Genomic DNA, 27657 nt, shown 5'->3' on the forward strand with positions numbered 1-27657 from the left:
AAAATGTTCCAATTCCCAAAAATCATTCATAACCAAAAATAATAAAACAAATAAGTTCTTAAATAAAAGTACACATATGTGTCTGATATTTTCACAAATTCAACAAACTGAAAATGGATGGCGATAAAGAAAATGTTGTTCAAGCTGTTGTAATAATGGATACATTTAATAGGAATCTAAATCCCATATGCACTGATAAACCTACAGTAAGTGCGCTATTTGCCTTTAATTTAATATCTTTTCAGTGACTAACTAGAAATTAACATTTTCTCAGGGTTTACTAGCTCTAGCTGGGGTACCTCTTATCGATTATGTTCTGGAGTCGCTTGTAGCTGGAGGAGTAGGAGAAGTTATATTGTTCTCTTGTCAAAAACCATCAAAAGTTAGAGACTATGTCAAGTAGGTAACTCAAAAGTGTTTGAATGGAAAAAATTGTGTTTATACCAAATTATAATAAATTTCAACATTAATAGGAAACGTAAGGAAGAAAAAGTACCGTGGACATTTTCGCTAGATGTACAGATATTTTCCTCTGAAACATGTCAGACAATGGGTGATGTGATGCGGGAAATAGATGCAGCAGGTCTTATTAGAGGATACTTCATACTACTAAATGTTAATACTATAACTAATGTTAACTTTGCTCAATTGTTGGAACAACACAAGTGAGTATTAAGAAAAGAAATAGCAAAGTTTTTGTGTCGGTAGAGAGTTAAAAAGTCTCTTATTCTCTGTATTATGAATGGAGCTGACTGTTTTTTCATCTCTAGGTGGAATCTATCTTTGGACTGGGTTATACATATTACCAACTAACTTACAGAGTTACTATAGCATACAAAATATATTTAGTAGTACATTTAATATTTCAGACAAACCTGTAAAAAAGATAAAGGTGCAGCAATGACATTAGTCTACAAAGAAGTTGCATGGGATCATCCTCTTATAAGTAATAATAATCCTATTTTTGTGGCAGCTGATGGTAATAGTAACAAAATTTTGCTTTATCAGAAGTATAAAACAAAATGCAAGGATAATACTTTTTCTTTACCTTTGGTAAGTACTGACTGTTTTCAACTCTATGGTTAGTGTACATGCAAAAATCTTTCTATTTATCCTTAGCTTGCTTCATGTGTCCTTTATTATATTATATTTATAGGTTATTACACTGTGATTTTTTGTTTTTATGAATAAGGGGAAGATTCAGAGAGATACTAGGACTAAGTCTAGACTACCATATATTTACAATTTATTTAATTTTGTCATTAGAGATCATACTCTGTCTCGACTCTGAATGTTACCCTTACCCTATTCAAAATATGTAGTTTAATAATGTAAAAAAACAATTGTTTCAGGAGAGTGTATTGCATCATTCAGAAGTAAAATTGCATCATAATCTACTTGATGCAAATATTGCACTCTGTTCACCTTCAGTCCCTCCACTTTTTTCTGATAATTTTGATTTTCAAAATAGAAATGATTTTATTCATGGAATTCTTATAAATGAAGATATTTTAGCCAGCTCTTTATATTACACTTTATTGAAGGGAAATCAATATGCAGCAGCTGTAACTAATTGGAAGACTTATCATATTATATGGTTTGTTTAATTCAAATTATTTTCACAATATAATATGATTTGTGTAACTAGATTAATTGTGGCTTAAGGCAATTATTGGCTGCAAACAGTATGTTAAAAAGAAAAATACTAGAACATAGGCATTAGAAAAGCATAAAAATAGAGTATTTATTTTTCAGCTTGGATGTACTACACCGTTGGGTTCACCCATTATCTATTGAAACTGGGTCCTTCTACCAGAACAGTTATATCTTTATGGGCAAGCACAACTATATTAAAACAAATTCTGTGCTCAGCAGGTATTTCTTTATACTTAGTAAAACGTAAGACAAATTAACAAAATATTTAAAAATCTGATATTTTTATAAGTAATTTCTTTTTAGATCTTGTTCTCTTATTGAGGATGTTATAATTGGATCAGAGTCCCATATAAGTGACATGTCATCACTACGTAAAACGATAATTGGTGATAAAAGCCTTATTGGAAAAAATGTTACACTACAAGGAAGTCATATTATGAATAATGTTGTTGTAAAGGATAATTGTAAAATTATAAATAGTTTTATTGATGATGGCTGTGTTATAGAAGAGAATTGCATTCTTGAGGGTGTAATAATTGCTTGTGGAGCAAAAGTAAATACTGATTCAAAATTAAAGGGAAACATAATTGAAAACAAAAATGGTAAGATAAATTTTATATAGAATTGCATGTTGGCAAAATAATGTTTCTAACACAGATACCTAAGTGTGTTATATACACACTTTTTAGTTGTTAGCTCTATAAATTCCTTAGAAGCAATATTATTCTTTACCTCATGTTGTATAATGTAAGCCTAGCTTAGTTTAGAAATATTTGTTTAATAAGTCTTACGTAAGGGATTAATAAATTCTTAATGAGAGATAGTAATCCATATTATATTATTTAATTAATCTCTGATCTGGCACATAAATCATAACCAACATGGTTTCATTTATGTTATATTATGTTATGACCAGTTATGATGAATTCTTAATCATAAATAGTTACTCTATTTTCTATATTGCAGAAAAAACGTTATCCAAATCTACATTTGAAAGTGGAACAGAATGGGAAAATGAATCATCCGGTGATGGTGACGAGGAGTTTGTTGGTTTTGAGAAACAGTGGAGTGATAGTGAAACATGTTATTCATCAGACTCCAGTGCTGAATCCTCATTACCTAATTCACCAGTTCCTGATGATATAAACAGTAAGTTTTTATTTGTAGAAATTCCAAATAGTGAGCAGCAAGCAAGAGAAACATTCATTTCTAGTATGGCTGACATTGGCACTAACTTCAAAATAGAATCCTAATGATGTCATGTACTAATTCATTAGTGCAACCATTCTCCAATACAAAACCTTTATTGAAGTAAGAATTACTGTTGAAGGTACATGGTCTTCTTTGTTGGTTATCTATTTACAAGCAAAGCAATCCATATTTTATTATTAATAAAAATACTTTTTGTTGAACAATCACTCTTTATTAAAAACACATTTTATTTTCTAGTTTTCCTTCAAGAGGTGATTGACAGTTTAGCAAGAGGTTATGAAGAGAAATTAAAGTGTGATTACCTTATATTAGAAATCAATTCCTCAAGATATGCTTACAATATTCAATTAAATGAAGTCAATTTCTTTGTTGTGAGAGCATTACTCAGTTTGCCTATTCTGGTGGATAGCAAGAATGTTCTTGTCACAGTGAAAGATATATTGAAGTTTTTCCATCCGGTTTTATCTAACTATATTAAGACTAAATCTTCAACAATGGACTGTCTACGAGCTGTTGAGGTAAATAAATAATCCAGTTCAGTTTTCTAGGTCTCTCAATTTGATACCTGTTTGAATAGGAGCTAAGAATCTCTATACTAAATATAAAAATGTGGAGTAATTTAAATGTCATTGGTTTTTATCATTAAAATACTGGTAATTATAAGCTATATTTTATTACAGGACAGCTGCATTAAAAATGAATGGCTTAATGATAAAGCCGGTCAAGTGATACATTTGCTCTATAATGCAGATGTTATAGATGAAGATTCTTTATTAGAATGGTATGAGGATTTGAAAGAGGAGGAAAGTGAAATTGTAAATCAAACATCACTTGTTAAGTTCTTTGAGTGGCTCAATCAAGCTAGTGAAGAAAGCGATGAATCTGAATAATTAAAAATGTTTGTTTATATTTTTGTGTTGTAAATAAATTGATGTACATGTTTTAAGTTTAATTAATATAAAAGTCTAGTTATTTCATCTTATTGTTGCATATTGCTGGCACTGTACAGTAGTAAATTTGGTGAACTTAGAAATGTCTAAATTTGTTGGCTCACATGGAGATTGAATCTTTATCTGTCTCATGTGAGTATCACGTCCATTTTGGTGATTGCTTAGAATAGCTATTTGTATCATATATGTCCGTATTGGGCTATCATCTAGATCTTTAATAGGAATCATTTCCCAACCTGGAAAACGTAAGTAGTAATCAGATATCATGTAGTATCAATAACATTATATAAAAGCCATAGCGTGCATAAAATATTTACCACTGGGTTCTATTAATTCTATCACTTCAATTTCCTGTAGATCATTAAAATGTGTTCCAGCACGAATGGAAATTCTACTTGGTGTGTAACTTTCATCAAGTTTATAGTCTGTATAGATATAAATATGTGATACCATGGTTTTCCGTTGAAATTGAATATTTACTAAATGTGGCAATTGACCATCAGATTGCCAATAGGTGTCCATGCAATCATCTCTTAGTTGATCAATACCAAAACCTGTAAATACAATATATATCTTTAAAAGTGTTGTTAGCATTAATAAAAACTCATGCCTTGATACTTACCAGGTTTGCAGGAGGATAGACTCCAAATAGCATTATTTCCTACTTCACGTACTGTTCCGGACCTTTCGCTGACCAAAGGGTCCTTTTCTGAGGTCATTGTAAATTATTTTCCCACTTGATTTAATATACTAATTTCTTTATTCTAATATTTAATTTTGTTATCGATATTATTTATTAAACAACCGCCACAGGTTACTGCTTGACGCTTGTGCTATAAAAGTATAAACCGTTGTTTCTGTCAATAAACTGCTAGTATCAAAGTCAAATATAGGAAATGCTCGCTGTTGTCTATTTCACTTTTTAAAACTTCGTGACTTATCTGTGGTTTGATGCATTTTAGCGGCATTTTTAAAGTGATTGACGAAACATTTGAATATTGCAGTCGGTAGTTTTTATCCTTAAAAATTAAAATTAGTAATCTTAACATTATTATTGATACTACCGATTTTTGACATGAGAAAGACATTAATAAGAGCAATTTAATATGCTGTTAAAAATTACTATTATTGTGGATATTGACATAGCTTTTCGTTCTTAACTACACCTTACATTTTCGTTTTTACTAAAAAAATACGCACATTTTGTTTACATTATGTATAACTGTCACCGTAAAATTGTAAAAACCGTTAGATTGTAATCTATCTCGCGAGATTGTAAACTGTCGAAAGATTGTCAACTCAACATATTGCTTGCAATTTGACGTATTATTATTCGGTAGTTATATGAAATTGTTGGGAAGTAAAATTAATCTGTAATTGACCATAGAAGTTTGAATGATAACTAAGTTAGTGTAGTACAATCTACCGAATACCGATAACCGATAGATTACAATCTAACGGTTTTTACAATTTTACGTTAACATAACTACGCAATATTTCATCTAACGCGTAGTTTCGTGGGAATAAAACGCATATAATTGATAAAATTGACCCATAGCTACCCAGATCATTTAGTTTTATTAGAAAAACAATGGGAACGGGTTGACAAATTGATAACTTTATAATTAGTGGTTACGTAGGCCATGAAATAATTGACCGATGGTTTCGTTGGGGCATGCGATCAAGCCATTAGAAGCGAGGGAATTTTTACCAAAATATGGAAACGCTAATAACAGTACCTAAAAGTTTATTCTTAATTGACCAATAAACAGCGTAATGCGTTATCCAGGTAAAAAATTGCAAATATTTGTAGCGATTCATTTCGCATAAAAATACAATACCTGAATGCAACGTGTCGTGTGTATGATTTATCTGATATTAATTAATCTACTTCTATAATTTTTCGCAATTCGCGCAGATAAAAGAAAATATTGAGTCAAACATTATTTAAGCTAACCAAAGATTCAAATTCTGTAACATGCTGTTGTATTCTTTTTTTGTGCATTTGTATAAAGGTATGTTTTTAGTTTATAGTTATTTTATATTGTAATCTTTATTCACTATTTTTCCGGCGTTTTGCTATCCATTGGGGATTTGTTTATACGTAACAAATTTGGTGTAATAATTAACAATTTGGCATACACTTGACGCAACCTAATTAATCTGTGTCGCCTTAAACAATAAACATGACTTTAAAGTTTTTTTTTTATTTGACCAGTATAGTTTATGTCTACGTCAAAATTAAAGATTTATAAATAGCTAATTGTAATGTGAGATATCTTATAACTAAATTATTACGTAAAAATGATAAATAAGAAACAAATTGAACAATTATCTGCGTTCGTTGGAACCTTAGCAACCTTTGGAAGTACGGGATTTATGGGTTTAATTTATCTGACCGATTGGAAATGTATCTGCAGATATATTCCTTACTACAACAGTAAATTTACAGATTAAACAGTAACCAGTCTATGACCGAGTTAATGTAGCTTGATTTTAATACTTGGGCACGTGTAAGCACAAAAGAAATAAGAGTGAATGGAATTAAAATAATGACTACTTTCGATGATCAGGTGTGTCAGGATTTCGTTGTGTCAACCGGATCGCGCACAGCCGGCACACGCGCACCTGGCCCTCTGGCCCTCCTGCCCTCTGAATAAACAGGACCTCTGTTGAGTTATTGTTATTGTAAATTTGTTAAAGAGCTGTAATAAAATTTTAAAGGGAATGGTTCTATTAATTTTATTGTTGTATTGTTAGATTTTCGGCTGTAACTTAATGAGTAATATTTTATTTATTTAGTTTATATAAACGAAGTATTTTTTCACTCGTTTCAGGACAGCATAACCTCATGGTGTTTTTACTGATAATTTTGTTTAAAACGCAGTTGGTGATAAATTGTGTACTCATCCAGTAAACTACGAACTACTAACCACTGAGCCGTGGGCGCAAATAAGGTACACCATAAGAAATAAAAGAATAATTATACGTTGTTTTTAGACAAATTTTTGACTACCAAAAAAATTATAATAGAGAAGTTCACATCAATTTAAGAAAAAGATTACTTAGAAAAACAATCACATATATAATATATATTTTTCTCATAATAGAAATTATGTACATATTTATGTAACATACTTTTTAATATACATAATTAGAATATTCAATACATTTTAAATACTTTAATATATATTATAATATCAATAATTGGTAAACATGCGTGCGTTTAAAAAATAAATTTAGGAAAATATAGATTATCGTATCTTTAATTATCTAATAAAATATGTATTTAGGTATATCACTATCATTGTTTATTTTTATAAATAATACAAACTACCAGACCATGTCTTATAAAAAATGTTTCAAGTTGAATAATTTCTTAGCAAATATTGTTTTTATTTCGCGACCTAAGATATTTTACAAAAGGGTGCGTTTTCAACTAGAAAGCAAAGGCAGGGTGGGGTGCGATGCGCACGCGCTTACAACACGGGCTTCACATTCCGACAATCATTCGTGAGTTCGGTCTGAAGCGGGCTGGCCGTGTCGCTTGCGTCGCCCACTTCCCATATATTTCGCGATTAAATTTACGCCTATGAAATCATCGTTATTGTTAAAGAAACTGTTGGACATTGTGAAACAAAGTGTTTCGGTGTTCAAAATGGATTTGTCGTGTGGCGAAAATCTGGAGAACTCAGGGAACAGCAACGGTGGAAGGCCAGACGGCTGCATAGCGGGCTTCGATCCAGCCCTCGACCGTAATCCACACTTGTTGACGAATCTCCTTGCATTGGAAAGGTTTCATGGATTGCACACAGATTATTTTCAACACGTCCAAATAGATATACAGCCGTTTATGCGGAAGGTTGTCACAGTATGGATGTTGGAGGTAAGAATTATGATTCATAGTAGGGTCTTCAATCATGTTAATTACTTCCCTTTGTGGAAGCTTGAAGCTGTCGCCTACTGTTTCCGTCAACAGCTGATTATAGTGCGATCAACGACCTGTAAGTTGTAAGGGCCTCCGAACTTTCTAAAGTTTTGTTGATGTCCACAAAACAGTCAACAGATGATTCATTATGCTACCCTCATGTGTAAAAGAATAAATAAAATTGTTTAAAAAATATTTTAGTCCTAACTGTTCTTGACATAACTAATTAGCTACAAGATTTATAATAATTCTGACTTAAAATTATGAATGTCTCAATTTATAGATACAAAAACTAACATAAATTGTATATTTAAAATTATAATTGGACTAAAGATATATCCAAAGATGGAATACATAATATTTAAAAAGTTCAAACAAATATAATTAAGATATAATACATAATAAGATTGATTGGTTGGTAGACATGTAATCTTTGGTATGAATGTTTTTAACTAGTTTTATAATTATCGAACACGGGATTAGCTTTGGCACTTTTTAAATAAATTTTGGGCAAATTATATCAACATTTAATTATGAATTTGTTCAGGTCGAGTGAAATCACATATTTAACAAGAATAGTTCCTTAGTTGTAGGTTGGTTTTGCAACAATAGCATAAAATAGATAAATAATAGTTCTGAAAAGGCAATTGTTGATGAGCACGTGTTTGGTATCTACTACCTATGAGCCCTTTTATGTTCGAGCGGATGCTTTTTTACCTCACTTTTTGTCACGTTCAAGTTCGATGAGCAAGGGAACCTTAAGCTCTTTTAAGGTTCTATTTCTTAATGTTCAAACCTTCAACTGCGTAGAATAAATGTTGTAAGCATAAATTAAACATAGTATCGCGAACTTATTTTAGGTTAAATAAATAAAAGAGGGCAACTTTTAATGTATTTGAACATTACATAGCTAGTGATGACATATGTTTGACAGTTCCTATATCTAAAGGCCGATTTACATTATCTTAGTGTTTAGGAGAGTGGTTTAGCATAGTACTATAGTTGAAACATGTAAACGCTACTTGCTTTAGTAAACGCTACGCTAAAGAACTTGCCTTTCAAGTTGTACTAAAGCACTCTCCTAAACACTAAGATAATGTAAATCGGCCATAATACCTTATCGAACACGTAACATTTTTTGAAAGAACAAGATTAAATGTAAATTATGCCGAGTTCCAAGGACACGTGAATGTTTAGGACTTAAGTTGATTAGCCAGGTTTACCAGAATCTTTTTTTAAATCCATGTGAAACGAATAGAATGAACAGAGAAACGTTTTTTTTTATAATATATTTATTGCTGTCATATACATTCATTGCACTTTACTGGTATTAAAAAAAAAACATGGCGCTTAAAAAAAGTGGCGGAGAGTTTATTGCCAGTTCTTCTCTTCCGTTCTACGCCCTTGATTTGAGAACTGGCACTAAATGTAAAATTAGAAGCATTAATGTGTATTTCTTTACTGACAAGTCATAAGTGTACAATGTTACCTATATGATGACTTCGTTTAATCTCCAGTTTCTATATCTATATACCAATTATAAAAATAAAATAGGAAATAAAACGCATTTGTTGCATAGTTGATGCATTCCAAATACTTCTAAGATTTTTCTATATACATTTTCTATACATTGTATTTGACGTAAACTTGCAGCAATGTCCCGAGAATTAGAATTTAGAAGCATACATACATTTATAACACGTGCGTAGTGAATTCTTGCAAACATCATTTTATAAAATTGCAGTTATTAATTCTAATATAACATTTAAGGTATGCGAGGAGCAGCGTTGTGAAGAGCAGGTGTTCTCCCTGGCAGTCAGCTATCTGGACAGGTTCCTCGCACAGGTCGCAATCTCAAGGAAGCAGCTGCAATTGCTGGCTGTCACAGCATTGCTGGTAGCATCTAAATTCCGACAGTGCCACGCCCTATCCATCGACCTGCTATGCGCTTACACAGACAACTCAATTCTACCACAAGAAGTTCGAGTGAGTAATGTATTGTTCGTAACTAATATCCTCATTCATAAAAGCCTTAAAAATATTTTGTCTTACTCGTAAGAATTCTACGTGAACAAGATTGTGCTTGTCGATACAATCTAATATATAAAATTCTCGTGTCGCGGTGTTTGTAGTTAAACTCCTCCGAAACGGCTTGACCGATTCGCATGAAATTTTGTATGCATATTTGTATCTATTTTTCATCCACCCCTAATTTTTTTTTTAAATTTTTGGATAAAATTCTTATTTTCACCCCTCTACGATCAACCCCTATTTTTTATTATAAATGATATACATGGCAAAACGACGTTTGCCAGGTCAGCTAGTAACTTTATAATAATGATAATTTATTTATTCAAGCAGATTATACCTATAATTTGCTCTACAATGCAGCTGGATTTGATAAAGAAATCTATTCTCAGCGCGATTTCATTAATAATGTTTGTTTTTAAACTAGTAGGTTCAGCCTTCTGTAATAATCGATATTTGGTGTTAGACACGTGTTCCTCACAACATTTTCCTTTCATAAGCAATTTATTAAGATTAGAAACTAAGAACTACGATTTTAATTTATAATGACGTCGATATACTATTTCATTTATGACAATATAACTTTTTTATGATGTCATTCATGCTATTTTTTAATATTTTTTAACACACGACGAGACCTATAAAAAGCCAGTAGTGCTACAATCTTTTAGGTCTAGCTTTCAAATTTCTGTATTTGCTTCGTTATCATTTGTTTTTTTCTAATAGCCTGGCTTTTGGGTCAAATACACGCCGATCTCCACACGATGTTTATTTCCCCGTACAAGTGTTAAACCTAGAGACAACTATCTAGCATTATTATTCTATTTTTAAAAGTGTTCATAGACAATAACTTTGGTATCATAACCCTCTTACGATAAGGATAAATAAGTAATATAGTTACAAGGTTAAGTATTAAACCGATAACGATCCCCTTACAAAAGCTCCATAATTAATTGAGGAACTTGTGTGTAACTTTTAATTATTATAATGAGATCGGCATTAACACTTTCGATATAAACTCTGATATAACATTTAGTGTAGTTACCTCGCTTTTTTTTTTGGAACTTGGAGAAGTAAGTACGCGATATGGGGCCTCATAGCCTAGCGGTCTTATTAAGTGGCAGCTAGGTGAGGGGTACCGGGTTCGATTCCCGGTTCGAGAGCAAGTTTTAATTTAATTTAAAAATTTGTTCTCGGCTTTTGGGAGGATTGTGCGGTACCGGGCGAGTACTTAAATTTAATTTCTTAAAAAAAAAACGTGTAGCACTCGGGGACTGCCGCGGTAAAGCTGTTGCATAATTTTTTTCAACTTATGCAATTATAATTATTTAGTTATGCAGTATTTCTTTTTCTTAGATATTAATTCAAGTTTTTTCTTTGATAAATTAAATCAATCTACCACTCTACCAGACTCAGACTCACTCGCCTATATAGTCTGTCTCAACTCTAACGCGCACCGGCTGCACCGATCTCGTCAGAGATGTGAATACGCAGTATGCGTTCTGTCCCGCTCTAACGCGTAAGGTTTTTTCGTTACGAAATTTCTGGATTCGGTCTCCACGCTCGAGGCCTGCGATAGAAGCTATGCAATAGCTTAAAACCCTTCAAGTAATTATAGATGTTTATACGATTTATGATATTACGACAAAGATATCACGCTATAAGGCACCTTATATCCTGTTCATATTGTTTTGTGGGCACTCGATTAGCTGACTCAAATGACACTGTTTACTTCACCCCTTGGAGGACGCCTTTATATTGCCCGCTTCCTTAGAGTTTCCTGTAATTATTACTTCCGCGACTTTATTGTACGGGGACATTTCTTACATCTTTACTGTAGCGTGTGAAGGCACTTTACAATTAGGCGCTCCTTCCGACGGAAATGTAGGAAGTGTTACTTAGACCGCAATGTAATCCGCTTAGAAAAATTTAGATTTCTTGCAACTTATGTTATTAAACGGTAAACATACTTCTATTTCAAGTTTTTAAATCTATAAAAAGACCTGGAGTTGCGTAGTTTATTAATTGAAGTATTTCAACGCTTTGCAGTTTCCCGCTTAATCGCGGGAAATGGCAGGCGCCATTTTAGATTATTGAAAGATTGGTTTGCGCTCATATATTTGACAGATGACACAGATTAGATAAAGCTGTAATACTTAGCGTATAAACAATACATTTGTTATAAGTTGATTTATTTTTTCAATATAATAAGGACTAAAAAAACTATGTATATCTATAAATATAGATCACATTATGATAAAAAAGAAGGTAGAATTCTTATGATGAAACAATTTTTCTATAGGTATCTGTGGTCATTGTGGTGTAACACAAATGATAATTTGAATGTTGTGGCAGGTGTGATTCGAGCAATTAGTTCAATAGCTGTGAGTTTTTGACTTGTCACTCAATTCTCACGCTATTGGGACCCTCAAAAAAATGTACCTACCACAGTAAAGCAACCAGATTTAAGTGTTCGTATAGAAGTTGATTAATGTTATTTTAATATAATATTGCTTAAGGTTTTTAAGTATTCAATACCAGAAATTGCCTGAAACTTCTTTCACGTGTGTACACACAATAAATGAATAAAATATATCAACTTAACTCATGTAGCTTTTACTCGTGGACTTATAATATTACTGGTGGATCCATTTTTTATTATTTCCCTAGAATAATAATTTGGTAACAATTGAATTTAGAGTTATATATATATTAAATTTCGTACCGTGAGAACAACTTCAAAGTATATACCGTATGGCACCTCCGCCTACTCGTCCTTGCAATTAATTCGTTTGATGTCATAGATAAGTCGAATGTGCATGATAATGAGGACGTTTTGTGGTGTATTCCCATGTCTTCGCCCACCTTTTGAACAGTTGGTCCCAAATTATAATAAACATGTCGTGGGAACTTGATAATAAGAACATTGCACCTTTTGGAGATACGGGAGTAATAAAAATAACGCTAGCGGCCTCACATACTTGACCTTGGTTTTGTTGGCATCTTTCTGTACTCCGATTTTCATCTAGAAATCTACTATTTATGCTTTCTTTCACCATAGCCAAGGTTAATTGCTAATAAACATTAAATAAAATCAGTGGCGATAAGATCAGATTTTTGAATCTGTTTAATGATCATTTTTCAATCTAATATGCAAGTAATCAGACTCCTGTGCCAGACACACGCTGTTGACTTTTTTGTGCCAGACACACGCTGTCGACTTTTTGGGTCTACGATATGTCGGTTTCCTCACGATGTTTTCCTTCACCGTTCAAGCGAATGTTAAATGCGCACATAAAAAGTCCTTTGGTGCAAAGCTAGGGATCGAACCTACGACCTCAGGGATGAGAGTCGCACGCTGGAGCCACTAGGCCAACACTGCTCACTAAAAAAGTGTGTGTGTACAAAGTACACATGTCAGAAGTGAAACTTCAGTAGCAAACTAATCTTGAAGTGTTGTTCATATTTATACAAATCTAAAAGTTTAGATTTCCGATACTTAGAGGGACGGAAAAAGGAAGATATGTTAGGAAGTTAATGAATTTAATTGTCATTAAAATATTAAGTGTCGAATAATAAATAATAAATAATGTGACGGTAAATTTTTTTCCAACGCCGATAAAGAAGTTTGACTTCAAAAAGGAACATGGCGCGTAACCGAAAAACGTGACTCGTAACGAAAAAATGTTACACTAAATTTTTTTCCAACCCCGATAAAGAAGTTTCACTTCAATAACCATTGGTTTAGTTTAAATCTCAGGGTTGAAGTGAATCCTTTAAATGCTAGGTGGTTTAAGCATCCTTTGCGGGTTTTTTAAAAGGTTTCGCAGTGATTCTTGGTCAATTACCACCCCTGTATTGAAGAGCTTCCCTCGCGAACATCGCCCGCTAGTAGTTCCCTGGTATCGCCCTTTTCTTTTACTTTTGTTGAATTTGCTACTTTTGCGGTTTCCGTCGTGTCCTTCATATGAATTCCCATTAAGAAAATTAGTGCTCTTTCATCGGTAATTCCTGTCTATGGTTTAAGAATTCTTCTTTTGAATAACTACTCGAATTTATTTTCCTTTAATTAACTGACGCAGATTTTTCTTCTTTTCTTTCATCTTTTCTTCTAGATTATTACAATATTATTTAAAACGAAAGAGTGTTTATTTATTTATTTACACTTCATCGCCATAATACACATAATTATACATATCGAAAAAAAAAAACAAATAGTAAGTAGGTTACATAAGTTATTAGGCAACGAGTGTTGTCACCCACAACACACGAATGTCTTAGTATATAAAAAATATAGTATAAATGTCATAGTTATTAGTTATACAAAAATATTTTTTTTGTTTTAAGTCAATTTGTAACATTTATTAGTAATCATAACCATAAAATATACAGTGTATTTACAATTTTCGTAACATATCGTAATATTAAAAAAAAAACAAATTTAAGAAGTTTGATCCCTGTGGCAGTGTACCATTAACGCTGGCAGCATTCACATTTCTTTTTATTTCTTATTATTTATATATATATTATGTTTTCATTTAATATAAGTTTTATAAACATAATTCACATGCGTCGTAGCGTGATATCTAAGCGCTTATAAAATTCATAAAAATTGTATGTATGGATAAATTAAATTAAATATTCTTTTGTTTCAGCAATGGGAGTTAATGTTGGTGCAACGGCTGAACTGGCAGTTATCTATTGCGACAGCGTTTGATTTTGTTGACCCCATTTTGGCCAGGGTACCTTGGGGCCGGACGAATTCTTTGGTCAGAACTCACGCCATAACCCTAAGCTCCGTGTGCTATACAGGTAAGAACAATTTAGTCTTTGTACTTGGTGATGCGGGTTAATGGCCTTGAATGGTGATAGGGAAATACAAATGTAAATAGAACGAAGAATTTGTTATCTGTGAATTTTATGTAATTGTCAAAAACACCTGGGAATAAAATGTTGTGTAAAATGTAGGAAAAACACCTTTTGTATGGCAATCAAGATTTATAATAATTTACAACAAATAAACTATTCAAAGAATTTTTAAAAATCGATTTAATATTCGATTTTTGAAAAAATATATATGATTATATTCATGATTATTTGGGTCATTATTATTAATTTGATAACGTAATAATATATTTCAATAATGTAATATAACAATTGAATATGACTCATAATGTAAGGTAATATATAACTTCTATGTAAAATTCTACCTTTTTAGACAAATTTCTACGCCTTTAAGTGAAGAATGTGCGAAATTTAGATTGTACTACTATCATATTTTTGTAGCATATTCAATTTAAAGTTTTTGTCAATGTACGATTCCTGGTTTATCGGGGTGCTTTAAATAGTAGAGGATTTTATTTTTACTCTATATTAACCACTCGCGTACAACAATAGAATATAAGCGAAATGAAATATTAATTGCTATGTATTTATTTTATTTTATTATTTATTAATATTATATATTAACACTTCGTTGCATTACAATATAAAAATGAAACATTATTAAATGTAAAGGTGGGCAACTGGCGGCCCAATCGCTTTCGAGCGATCTCGTCCAAGCAAGCACTGTGAGAAAAAAAATGTATTAAATTAGATTAGGTAGGCAAAAAGTGCAAAAATACATATTACATATAGTTATAAAGGAAAAAAAAACTAAACAGGAACACAAAACAAACTAAACTAATAAAGGAAACCTAAAAGTAAAAAGTGCACACTGCACATGAATCATGATAATTTAAGATCAGTCTCACATCAGTTAGTAGTTAATACGAAAGTTATATGAGTATGTAACGAATTAATGCAATATAACAGATGAAGAAAGTGCCTACGTCTGGGCGTAACTCCCAAATCGCCACACTTATAAAACTAAGAAAGCCTGAGTGAGCAAAATGTACAGCCTAAGTTCTTACAGTCAAAAAGTACCCAAAACCATTTGTATAGCTAGCTAGCTAAAGGTGTTTGACACTTTTTTACCAATTATAATGGATGTGCCTCCCTTTGTTAATGTGATTATGGTGCAGTGGTCATGTATGAGTATTTACGGAGGGCGAGAGTGCCAGAGGGTGTATTGGAACGCACATGCCAATGCTGTGATATCGCACACCTTGCCGTCACCCCTCTGCCACTGACCCTTTTATTGTACACATGAAAAAACTTGCAATAATTCTATTCTAAATTTGGACCGCACGCTTCGGGGATAATTTATATATATTCAGCGTAAAATTATCAGCTATTCTCTGTAGACTATAATAACGAAAATGTGGCAAATTAGAGCATGCTTTATAAAAAGTAAAAAATTTGAAATTAGAATCTCAATTTTTCTATGTAATTAGCAAGTTATCAGGTATCCTCTGTAGACCATAATAACGAAAAAGTGGCAAATTAGAGCATGCTTTATAAAAAGTGAAAAATTTGAAATTAGAATTTAAATTTTTTTAAATATAATTACTAAGTTATCAGCTATTATCTGTAGACCATAATAACGAAAATGCGGTATTGGAGCATGCTTTATAAAAACATACTCTTAAAATTGAATTTAACATCAGCACATTTTGATCCCCAGTGATATTTTGGGGTGTTGTTATCTGATTTATAGGCCATAGACCATATGCCCAATTGAAATGCCGAACGAAACGACCGGTCTTTATAAATGTATACGTATGTGTAACAACTTAAAAAATCATTACCCTTACCAACACGACAATCGAAAAATAATAATTTTGTTACCGTGTCTCAAAAATAGAGCAAGCTTTCAGAAAGGTACACAAGAATAAGAACGTAACCCTGAAAGCTCACCCCGTCTGTTTTAAAAGCTTTTTCAATTCAATCTTTCGTAGCTACAAATCGACACGAACCTTAAAAGAGCGACTTTTAAACTGAAGAAATAATTCCCATCATTATTGAGTTAATTTTAAAGAATTGATGTTTACATATTATCTGTCGTCAGATGTGCCCCTATCGTCCGGGTTCTAAGATAAAACGTAATTTATTGCTTTAAGTTCTGTAGCTTAAATTAAATGCCCAATTGTAATTAAATCTTAAGTGGTGTTTGTTTTAAAGGGTGAAACAATAAGTGGAATTATTAATATATTTTTCTTTTGTCGTACCTGCATGAATGTTTCCAACAATGGCTGCATTTTTGTATCGGTCAACGGAAGTTTAAGTAATAATTACCGGTATCAAAAGGTGTTAGCAGGTCAATAACATTTCTTAACCCTTAACCCTTGGGAAATACGATATTTTAAATGGCCATTTTGATATCGTATCTGCAAATTAAGTTCTCGTCTTTGTTTATTATTTCCTCGTTGTTCTCATTTGACATCCATTCTTGTTATAACGACCCGTAAGATATTGAAACCAAGCGCGTTAACGTACAGTTAGTTCGATGCGGTTTTTATTATTAAAGATCTAATGGAATAGGACATTATTTAAACTACAAACATCAATAATTAATAATAAAGAAATCTTTATATGCACTTACTAGTTACTACCAGTCTTAAAGGCCGACTACGCACTAGCGAGTCTTCTGGCAATGTGGGTTTGAGTATAACTTAACAGCTTTCTGCCCGTTTGGCCCCTGTTTAAAAATAGTTCTTGAACTAAGAATTGTCTAGACTGACAAAATGGTGTTCCTTATCGGATCTTTCTTTCTCTCATGTAATGAGATGATAAATGTAATAATAAAGCCTTTTTTATTTCCATATCCTTAAGTTCTATTTCAAATGTTCTTATCAGCGTTGTTTGCATTTAGTTATAGTTAAATGTTAGTAGTAGTGGACCTCTACGGGAAGGCCTCCTGTGAAGAAGGCCCGTCTTTGCCTGCTATTTCTATCAAGTCATCAGCCCACCTTCGTGAGATATTTTAAAATAAATCAGTGGCGCTATAACCTTTTTTCTGGCCTCAGATTTCTGTGTCTGTTTCATGATCATTTCTTCAAGATTATTAAATGATAATCCTTGGGATTGATTTGCTGCATTTTAAACAATTTGTATGACTCAAAACTTAGCGATTAAAAAGAGTTGCAGAAAGTTTCTTGACAGTTCTTCTTGCCCGCTCTACGCCCTTGACTAGCGAACTGGTACTAAATGTAAATTTAGAATTAATTAAACTTCTTTTCTGACGTTCATAAGTGTACTTGTTTACCTATATGAATAAAGTTATTTTGACTTGGCAAGTAAGTGAGTAGCCTATGCCTGAAACACGCCGTCGAATTTTTGGGTCTAAAGCAAGCCAGTTTCCTCATGATGTTTTCCTTCACCGTTCGAACTGTTAGAGGGATCCCAGTGATTGGGTTTTTAAAAAAAAGGAAAAATGAGTTCTCGATACAATCGAACTTTTATTGGAATATTAATTAATTATACGAACAGAATAAAATGAAAACCAATAAATGTGTTTCCGCGACGAAGGATGATACCGAACTGATTTCATCATTTAGTTATTGTTTCACCTCTCGGTGGGAAATGCTGACTAGACAAAAGATATTAGTGTGTCAGCCAGATAGGGTACAAGGCTATGATATAACAGAACGAATGTTAAATGCGCACATAGCCGCTGATGGACCCTACGACCTCAGGGATGAGAGTCGCACGCTGAAGCCACCAGCCCAAAACTGCTTCATTCGTAACATACCCATCGTTATTGTGGAGCACGGTTAATGCGACTTAGAAAAGTTTAATATTAAGTGGCTATCATATCAAATTTGTACTAACAAGAGATTTAATATCCAATTTCTTGCGGAGCTTATTGAAGCAAATAATTCAAGTAACCGTGTCACGGTCGCGGTGACTTATGAGTTACAGGGGAGCTCGCCAGCTGAGCAACGACAATACACGAAGACGTCCTACGGCCATTGTTATTCTTAAGTCGGCAAAGGGCTCCCGACAAAACGTCTACACCTGGCAAAGGGTGTCTCGAATCTCGTTGACGATTTGAAAATGTATGTCCTATACAACTCTAGTTATGCATTTAAAATCGTAACAAATTATAGATAAATATATGTGTTAGACAAGGCACGTGACTCGGGCCACAATTGTTGCTGGATTGTAAACTTCGTAAAGGGAATCGTAATAAAACATCACCACTAAAACCAAATAATTGATGACGTCTGACAAAGAAAACTCACCTTCTTTCCTAAAATCATGAAAGATGTGCAGAAATCTGAAGCTAATACTGAGAGTAGTAGGAGCAATTTTTTCTAATCTTTCTGTAACGTCACTTTGCGTTTTGCCATTTTGAGGGGCTAAATATACCCGACCAGGGAATATCTGAATGCGCTTCTTTGATTGCCAACATACATCTTTGACCTAAGAATATCCTAGGATAGAATCGTCGATTAACAATCCCTTTCCGAGCGACTTCATCTCTTGGCGTTGCTTAGAGATATGGGATCTGTCTAGAGAGTAATCACAGGAGTTGTTTAGCTGAATAACTGCAGCTGAGTTTCATCATCGGACGTAGAGGCAGAATACGAAATTCCAACTGAGCGTTTTTCGTTCTCATCACTATGTGGAACCAGCTGCCCGCTGAAGTATTTCCGTACCAAATCTTTAAAGTTCGGCAACGCACTCAATCCCTTTGGCATTGAGAGTGTCCATCTATCACTTATCATCAGGAGAATTTCATCCGATATGTAAGAACCATTCGGTCGTGTCAACCTATCAGATTATACGTTATAATAAATTAGAAACCAATGACATTTAAGACTATGCCCTTTATGTCTAAGGCAAAAACAAATATTTATATAGCCCATTCATTGACGCACTAGTGCATTTCACTGACGCCTAATAAGGACATGTTCACTTTAATAGAACCATAGTGTGAGGGAGCCAAGTTTAAAATTATGATTGTATTGAGAATTGAGAACTTGTTGTGTTTATAGATTTAGGGTCTGTTTCACAATGTATTGATAAAGTACCAAATAGCTATGCACCACATAAATTATTTGGAAGATAAATTGTGCTATTTGACACTTCATCGGACTCATAACTTATGATGGACTTTATGTGACAAATAGCGCTATCTGACAGTCGTGAAACGCAACAATAGTGTTTATCCTACCAATAAGTAATAAATAGCTAATTTGGAACTTATGTAGAACTTATCCGTACATTGTGAAACATAAGATTTATATAAATGCTATAACTTAAGGCTCACATTCAGGCAGACAGACAGACATTTATTAATAACCAAAAACACACAGAAACACACAAAATAATAATAATGATACACAAAAAAATATGGAAAAAATGAGTAAAGTACATTTTAAGTGTGTAATGTGTATGTGTTGGAGTCGTAGCTGGCCCTAGTTCAGCATGATGCTGTGGAGCAGACGTGTTCCACAGCTCTGGTCATTCTGCCAGAGACCACAACAGCTAGTTTGGTCATTAAAATACAATACATTAAAATAAAAACAAATAACATTATAAGGGATGCAATGCAACCTTATCGCTAACAAGCGATCCAGGCAACCCTAGTACGGAAAATAGAAAAACTAAACTTAATCTAAAACCTAATCTCACGGTTCATCTTTGACTAAGTTATGAAGGCCAAAATCCATGTTATCAAAGCCGTTTTCGTATGTTTTACTAAACTATTAACCGTCATTTAACCTTAGATAATGCCTCCAAATAATTCGTATACATCCGTTTATCGCCTCGCCTATTCCTTTCAACTTGGCTAGACATGTGGTCCCCTTCTAACCTCTCACATAGTAGCGTCTAAACACTTTCAGAGCAGTCTACTTATGTGTATCATGTAGTAGATACAAATTTGCGTTAAACTTACCAGTACGCTTTTTGCGTTACTTACTTGGATTAAAGCTAAATAAGTATTGCGTAATAAATCGCGAATCCCGTATGAAGTGATTACGTATCAAACATTGCATATCCCCTGCAAAAACATAAATGTCATTAAAACTAGTTCCACACAATTAGATAATGACATTAGCTATTTGCAACCCTTGGGGTGAGACAGGTTTTGAAAACGGAACTTAACGGTCCTCAAAGTCTGTTGGTTTAAGACGGGGGTGTCTTAGAAGTGTGGTCTTTGGGCCACATGTGGAGACCAACTGTCGGCCAACCTGTCGCGCAACGGAACGCCGCGGTCCGCTGACCGGTCGTACCTGATACGATCAATGTTTCGTGTATGTTTGATTTATTCATTAAGCTGTCGCTAACGGTGATTACGTAACATGCACGCTTAAAAACACGTGGAAAATATGACAAATTTTACAAACAAACACACGCACATACACACACACACACACTCTCGAATACAGACACACACACACACACTTACACATACAGACACACACACACACATGAGTTAGGTCGGAGAAAATCTAAAAAACCATATAAAATTTTGTTAAAGCATCTTTTATGAATTCACTTGCCATATATAAGAGCGAGAAGCAAAAAAGCTTTGTATTCCATTCTGTTAGAACCTTTTGTGAATATGGTCGCTTAAAATTTTAAAGTGACATTTCGTAATATCATAAAAATCTATTTCGATACTCACTCGTAGTTATAGACACCTATTTTCTTCGTCTTCCAGCCTTACTTAACCCCTAGATGGGGCAGGGGGCGTTCACAGGGTCTTTCCGGCTCTCTTTGCCTCATCCGCAACTTTACGACGCCGGGTTTGCCTGGAACGGCCACGCTTCCGCTTTCCTTGCGGGTTCCAATCAAGCGCCTGCTTGGGAATATGATTGGGATCCCTTCGGAGTGTATGGCCTATCCATTTGGGTTGCTTGATCTGCTGGCTATTATTCTTCCAGCCTGAAACAGCTCTTAATTATATTGATGTTGGTATAAAAGTACTCTAGTGTCTTGACTTTTCAACCCTGATGTTCGAATCACAGCTTTAGATTTTCTGTCTAAATGCGCATCTAAAACTTGCTATACTGTGAAGGACATCGTGAGGAAACTGTCTTGCCTTACGCCCGAACCCAATAATTAATCCACAATCTCGGATTTAAAACAATCTGAGATCAGACCGTGACAGTCGATCGATCTCCTATCTGCATCCCAATAACCAAACCCTACGAAGACAATCTATTTTTGGCGACGGATAAAATGCTCTTTGTCGTTCCATTTTACCGCGTTTACGCTCATATTTGATAGTCAATGTAAACCAAATAAAGTAAATAAAACCGTAAAAATAACATTAAAATATACATGTGTATGTTTAAAATATAACAAACAGTTTTTTTAATTATTTAAAAACTAGAGTAAGTTAAAATCTGTTAAAATAATTAACTGTTGAATTCGAGCTTTCGTCAACTGTCATTTTCATACAAAGGTCTATCCACAGACACCGATACGACCTCCCATAGATAGCTTGTATCGACAGGTGGCTATTACAATCAGTCGATTGGTTATTGGCACACTTCTTACAACTTTTGGATTAAGATGGTGGACTAGGGATTGAGATAGGTTATTGGGTTCGGGCGTTAGACACAACAAAATCGACGGCGTAATTTTAGACACTGAAGGCTGCTCACCTAGCCTATAGAAAAACAAATATTTACGAAACAGTTACAGAAATCTGACGTCCAGAACTAATAGGTTGTGCTTATTGTTATTATGGCCTCTTCCAAAGACTCTATTATATAAAATTCTTGTGTCACAATGTTTGTTCCCATACTCCGAAACGGCTCGACTGATTCTTATGAAATTTTTTAGGCATATTCAGTAAGTCTGCTGCTATCTATATTTCAAACCCCTAAGTGATATTTTTTGGATATTTTTTTTATTATGTGGGATTTAAAAAATTATAAAACCCTACATTTTCACCCCTCTAATTTTTATTATAGTAGATAGTTTATTTTATTGAACTAAATTTTTTTCCTAGAAATAATATACATGGCAAAACAACGTTTGACGGGTCAGCTAGTTACAGTATATATCTACTCGGTTCCAGGGATACTATGTTTTGTATATTTAATAATTTAATGTCTGAACTTCCATAAAAGGAAAACAAATCGTTACGAGCAGTTCTCGAAATCAGTAAAACTGTTAATGACCTAGGTTACGTTGACATTTAGAAGACGGCGTGTTTTCATGTTTTTCTTTATCGTAAGGGTGTAGGTGGGCAGTGACCCTACGCTACTTAAGGTAGCGGAAGGGTCTTGCCAGGTGTTGCTACATCTGTCGTCTTACCCTACACCCAGTTATACTTAAATTGCCTCAAGTTATGCTCTATCGCCCCGTCAACTAAGTTCACTGACTGGTAAGAATGACATATTTCTTGTAATAATAATAATAAATCATTTATTTGCAAGATAGTAGTACATTTACACAAAAATAGGTATGCAAATGACACATTAATTTTCATTAAGTCATATAATAAGAACATCAGTCATAATAATAAGTACAAACTGGACTAACACTATCATGTCAAACATAAACTCAAAACAAAACTATTGCGCAGAATATATTACATATTCGCAAATGTGAAGGCATTAAAAGGCTGGCAACGCACTCGCGAGCCTTCTGGCAATGTCAGTGGCGATGGACGGCGAATATTAAGATTCTTCCTGCCCGTTTTTATTAGTGGTAATACTACTACTACTACTAACAAATACAATCAACTTTTTACTAAGCTTGAATATGTATTACATATTAAATTACAAAAATATACATTACTTTTATATTTATGGTGCCACTGGCGGTATTGTTGTATACCGGGTTGTGCAGCTCCCTCAAAAATGGTTGAGCTGCATGAGCTATTCGGGGCATGCTTGCCGTCTGCTGGCACAGGCTTGCTCAGATCGATCTGGTTCTTTCTTCCAAAGACCAGTCCAGTAAATACTCTGCATTTGTTTACACCAATTTATTAATTTATTATTGTATTATCTGGACTATAAAAGAGACTAAGACCCCCGAGTTTGTTTCGACATTTCTTCTCAGGGCAGTCAGTTAGGAAATGTCGACTTCATCTAGTTTAGGAAGACATTGTAAAAGTGATTTATATAGTCCTACTTGCAAGAATAAACTGTTTCATTTCATTTAAATATATTCATAAGTTGCGGAATTTCTTACAATGATTTTTCTGTATAAAATTCACCAATAATGCAATTCGGCCGCAAGTTTTTTGCCCTAGCGAAATCGCAGCTGTGAACTTGACTGGTAAGATGTAAATTACTATTATACTCCGTTCATTGTAAGCAATTCAAAGATGCAGACGGGGATTGCACAAGCAGCTGTTCACATTTCCTTATTCTTAGACAACAATAGTATTGTGCGAAATGTAACGTGATTTGGGGACATTTGGGATTTCGACGACCTTTTTTAAATCTGCGTATATTAAAACTGCGTAGAGTAAAACTGTGTCTTGTAATGTATACCAATTGAATAGACACTCGCGTTCCGTCTGTCAGTATTAGATATTAAATCGTGTGGATAAGAAAACCTAGCCCGGATTCAAATAGTATAAGATCCCGATATACAGCGACCTCCACCGAGATGCTTATTTAATGGTATTTTATATTTAATTTAATATGTCAGTAAATATAATCCATATGGGTTGCCTAGCAAATTTCAGTCCAGAGTATGTTTAAGTAATATTAAAAAAAAAGTATTTTTTTATAATTTGCATGTAGTAATTTTGTTTTCAATCAACCAAAAGACCAAAAGTCTTATCGAAATATGACTCTTGTGTGTAAAAACCCTGTCATAATAATAATAACCTTTCTTATTTAATTAAGAATGTAAGGATGGGAATAGAATTTTTGTAATATTAATTAAAGTACGCACATCATATATAATGCTATATCTACAGTATATGTTACAGTCTATTCTAAAATATATGACAACTAGCGAACCCCACAGACGTCCTGCATGATATTATGGCTGCCTATATCCTATTCAAGCGATTAAGATATTAAACAAAGTATGCAAGTACCGACTGCAGCGCCATCTGCCGGGCTGATTTTTTAAACCATCCAGGGCTCCACCTAAACGCATACAAAATCATTCAAATCGGTCCAGCCGTTTAAGAGGAGTTCAGTGACACACACGTACAGTAGAACTATATGTAATGTAATCCTATCTTGTAAGTTCGATCAAACTGCACACGGTGTGCAAATTTGATTGAAATCGGTTAAGTTGTTTAGGAATCCAAAGCGGACAAACAACGTGACGCGTAATTTATGTATTTTAAGATTATGCTAAACAAAAATCTTACTAAAAATAAAAACTATTCTAAAAAAGTGTAATTTATTTCATTATAATAGGATTAAGTTTACTTTGTTATTTTGCAATAAAAAAAAGTTTTTTTTTATTATAGGCTGATTTTATTGTAACTTTATATTTCGTAATTAAAATCATGGAATGTATACTAAAGTAATTTTGTCTTGATTGCTTTATTGTAAACAAACGAGAGGCAAGGCCATTGAGATGCAAGGTGTATATGCCACCTGTCCACAGCAGGTAATTGTCTCAACAGATGCGCTTACCTGCGATCTGCGTCCGCGCACCTACGCGTATTCTTTTAATATAACATTATAAATCTCGTAAACACCTTTCGCTCATACTATTTTAGTTACCATTCCACAATTTTTGATATTTTATGTATTTAAGTATCTAAAAATGCATTACTTTTATTTGTTTATATGATGTTTCTTTTACTGCTTACAAAGCCTTATTAACCAGTTATAAGTCTAAGATATGCAAATGTAAAATATGGAAACCTTTAAACTAAATTTATAACTAACAGTTTTTTCCTTTGTCCACAGAAACGGAGCTACTTTTAGTGCCACCGTCCCTAATAGCAGTGGCCTGCATAACGGCAGCAGCTCGTGGTCTACGTGTGCGCATGTCGGTAAACGACCTATGCTATCTCACAAGATCTCCACCCGTTTCCACGGAGCTCGTAGCTCGCCACGTGGAAACGGTCCTCGCCAGAGAGACTCAGGCGCAAGAACCTCGCACCAGATACGCACAACCAACGAAACAGGCATCGTCAGATCAAACACAACTACCCAATACACCAACAGATGTTCAGGACGTTCGTTTTTAATATATTTAGGCCCTAATCGTCAAGCATTTGACTTAGCGTCGACTCTTGAATTCATATCAATTTGTTATAAGTTTCGATACATTCCAAATTATACATAATTGTTTGGATAGCTAAGTTCAAATGGTACACGTGATCTAATATTTTGTATAATATCAAGGATCTCAATAATTTCAATATAAATGGCGTATTGAAATCAATTTTTTTACGTAGCCTTACCCATATACAATAGCAATTCGAATTCACAAAAAAATCTTTGTTATTTTTTTCCCGCGCACCTGGGTCCACAGAGTAAATCAAGCGTGTAAAAAAAGTCCGCAGTAAAAACTTTTTTTCAATAACGGGCCCTAAACGTCCATTGATCTCAAATTGTGTAAATTATACTATTTATTAATTAAAGTTAAGATTAGTGTAAACAATATTCAATATATAAAATTATGATCTCCGAATAATCCAAAAATATACAGACTCATGCATTTTTAGCTAAATATTCTAGCATAAGCTTTTTAGCCGCTACCAGAGGTTGTGTTATTTCACAATTTTTGTCATTTAGTTAAATAAGATCTCAGCAACAATATTGCTACCAAAACATGTTTAGTTTGTAGGCACTGACTTCGGTTAAAATTGTTATACTATTTATTAGGTCGATGTTAAGTTTTAGTAAATTCTAGTCAATGTTTCTCACATTCCTGTTAATCGACCAAACCTATATGTAGATAAATGTTAGATTTAACACTTAGATTTATGGTGTATTCGTTAAGTCACACAAATATTTTTAATAAAAAAAAAATATGGGAGAAATTCTCAAAGATAATAAACATACATTTTTCTATGATCATTGAATTTATCTATGCGTCTATAACTCCCACAGTATATTAATAAGTTATTTGTCAGAATTACATGATCGTAATGTTATTAAAATTATAATACTCGGAAAGAATAATGTCCATACTTTGTAGATGAGTTTTATACTTGTAAAATCAACTTATGTCTTTATATTGTTATTAATACAGAGTGGTCACCGTTTAGTGTTTTTTTTTTGTTTGTACCACAGATAATATTTGTGCTGAGACTCGTTTATTGTTTAATGGTTTTGCCATATCAAATGTAAAATCCTTTTACTGTATATATACCTAAAGTAAATTGCTTTCTTGTTATTTTTGTAAAAAAATATTTAAGCGAGTCTGTGCAAGTATAAAAAAATAAAAAAAGTGTAAATGTATTGCAGAAAGTTTGTTAATAGTTTAAGTGTGATCGTCAAGATATTTATAAGAAATAAATAAATTATAATAAAATATAAAAGAGTTTTTTTCGTCCTGAATGAACTGACAAATATTTTTTTTAACCAATCAGAATTATTAGTAATGTCAATCCTGGCAACACAAATGAAAGTTAACCACAGTGTATAAATGTATTTACAAATAATTGGCTTACCACAAAAGTTGTAACTGATTATTATTTTTAATTCAAACAATGACTCGACAATGGTCACACAATAATTATAATAAATTCTAATATTCTTACTCCGCCGGGTCAATGAAACGCAGTACATTGTAGAAAGCTTCTAACTATTCAACAACTTGCAGCAAGTAATGCATTGCGTCATTAGTCATTACTAAAACTTTAAGAAAAAAGTTCAAGATGAAGAAGATATTGAAGCATTTTAGTTTGTTGTCGTCACACTTATGTTGGATAGTTAAAATAACAACCAGATACCTGAGACTGCAAATTAAGGAATATAAAGTTATTTAGTAGGTATACTACTTGTTTCGTAAAAAATGATTAATGAATGTATCGCTTAAGGTGATATCAGACGGTTCATTTTTTGTTCATTTTCACCTTTCATTCGGTACATTTCACTCGAA

At 33.3% G+C, this 27657-nt stretch overlaps 3 protein-coding genes across 4 annotated transcripts; 2 read left to right on the top strand and 1 right to left on the bottom strand.

The window, feature by feature from the left end:
* The first annotated feature begins 7 nt into the window (after positions 1-7).
* LOC125061417 (translation initiation factor eIF-2B subunit epsilon) lies at positions 8-3810 on the top strand. The gene is made up of 10 exons (XM_047666866.1): positions 8-206; positions 275-399; positions 474-665; positions 870-1053; positions 1353-1597; positions 1756-1875; positions 1960-2258; positions 2623-2805; positions 3106-3386; positions 3549-3810. Exons 1-10 carry the CDS (start codon positions 114-116, stop codon positions 3756-3758), a joined length of 1932 nt encoding a protein of 643 aa, XP_047522822.1. The 5' UTR covers positions 8-113; the 3' UTR covers positions 3759-3810.
* LOC125061418 (anaphase-promoting complex subunit 10) lies at positions 3752-4643 on the bottom strand. Of its 2 annotated transcripts, none has more exons than XM_047666867.1 (3): positions 4441-4643; positions 4136-4372; positions 3752-4054 (listed from the first exon to the last, which is right to left on the bottom strand). In XM_047666867.1, the coding sequence occupies exons 1-3, from the start codon at positions 4535-4537 to the stop codon at positions 3843-3845; spliced, it is 546 nt and encodes a 181-aa protein (XP_047522823.1). In that variant the 5' UTR covers positions 4538-4643; the 3' UTR covers positions 3752-3842. The 2 variants fall into 2 exon arrangements, with proteins under 2 accessions (XP_047522823.1, XP_047522824.1); XM_047666868.1 differs by having other exon boundaries at positions 4136-4391; positions 4441-4549.
* Positions 4644-7188: 2545 nt separating this feature from the next.
* LOC125061606 (G1/S-specific cyclin-D2-like) lies at positions 7189-26088 on the top strand. The gene is made up of 4 exons (XM_047667113.1): positions 7189-7704; positions 9517-9732; positions 14430-14586; positions 25512-26088. The coding sequence occupies exons 1-4, from the start codon at positions 7411-7413 to the stop codon at positions 25793-25795; spliced, it is 951 nt and encodes a 316-aa protein (XP_047523069.1). The 5' UTR covers positions 7189-7410; the 3' UTR covers positions 25796-26088.
* The last annotated feature ends 1569 nt before the right edge of the window (positions 26089-27657 follow it).

Source organism: Pieris napi, chromosome 23 (assembly GCF_905475465.1).
Source record: "Pieris napi chromosome 23, ilPieNapi1.2, whole genome shotgun sequence".
NCBI lineage: Eukaryota > Metazoa > Arthropoda > Insecta > Lepidoptera > Pieridae > Pieris > Pieris napi.

Bases quoted from the DNA above. Each gene is read 5' to 3' on its own strand.
- LOC125061417 (XM_047666866.1), top strand. From the start codon at position 114: ATGGATGGCGATAAAGAAAATGTTGTTCAAGCTGTTGTAATAATGGAT. The intron at 1,598-1,755 runs GTTTGTTTAATT...TTTATTTTTCAG, and splicing joins AAGACTTATCATATTATATG to CTTGGATGTACTACACCGTT. The intron at 2,259-2,622 runs GTAAGATAAATT...TCTATATTGCAG, and splicing joins CATAATTGAAAACAAAAATG to AAAAAACGTTATCCAAATCT.
- LOC125061418 (XM_047666867.1), bottom strand. From the start codon at position 4,537: ATGACCTCAGAAAAGGACCCTTTGGTCAGCGAAAGGTCCGGAACAGTA. The intron at 4,373-4,440 runs GTAAGTATCAAG...TTGTATTTACAG, and splicing joins TCTATCCTCCTGCAAACCTG to GTTTTGGTATTGATCAACTA. The intron at 4,055-4,135 runs GTAAATATTTTA...TACGTTTTCCAG, and splicing joins AGAATTAATAGAACCCAGTG to GTTGGGAAATGATTCCTATT.
- LOC125061606 (XM_047667113.1), top strand. From the start codon at position 7,411: ATGAAATCATCGTTATTGTTAAAGAAACTGTTGGACATTGTGAAACAA. The intron at 9,733-14,429 runs GTGAGTAATGTA...CTTTTGTTTCAG, and splicing joins TTCTACCACAAGAAGTTCGA to CAATGGGAGTTAATGTTGGT. The intron at 14,587-25,511 runs GTAAGAACAATT...CTTTGTCCACAG, and splicing joins AAGCTCCGTGTGCTATACAG to AAACGGAGCTACTTTTAGTG.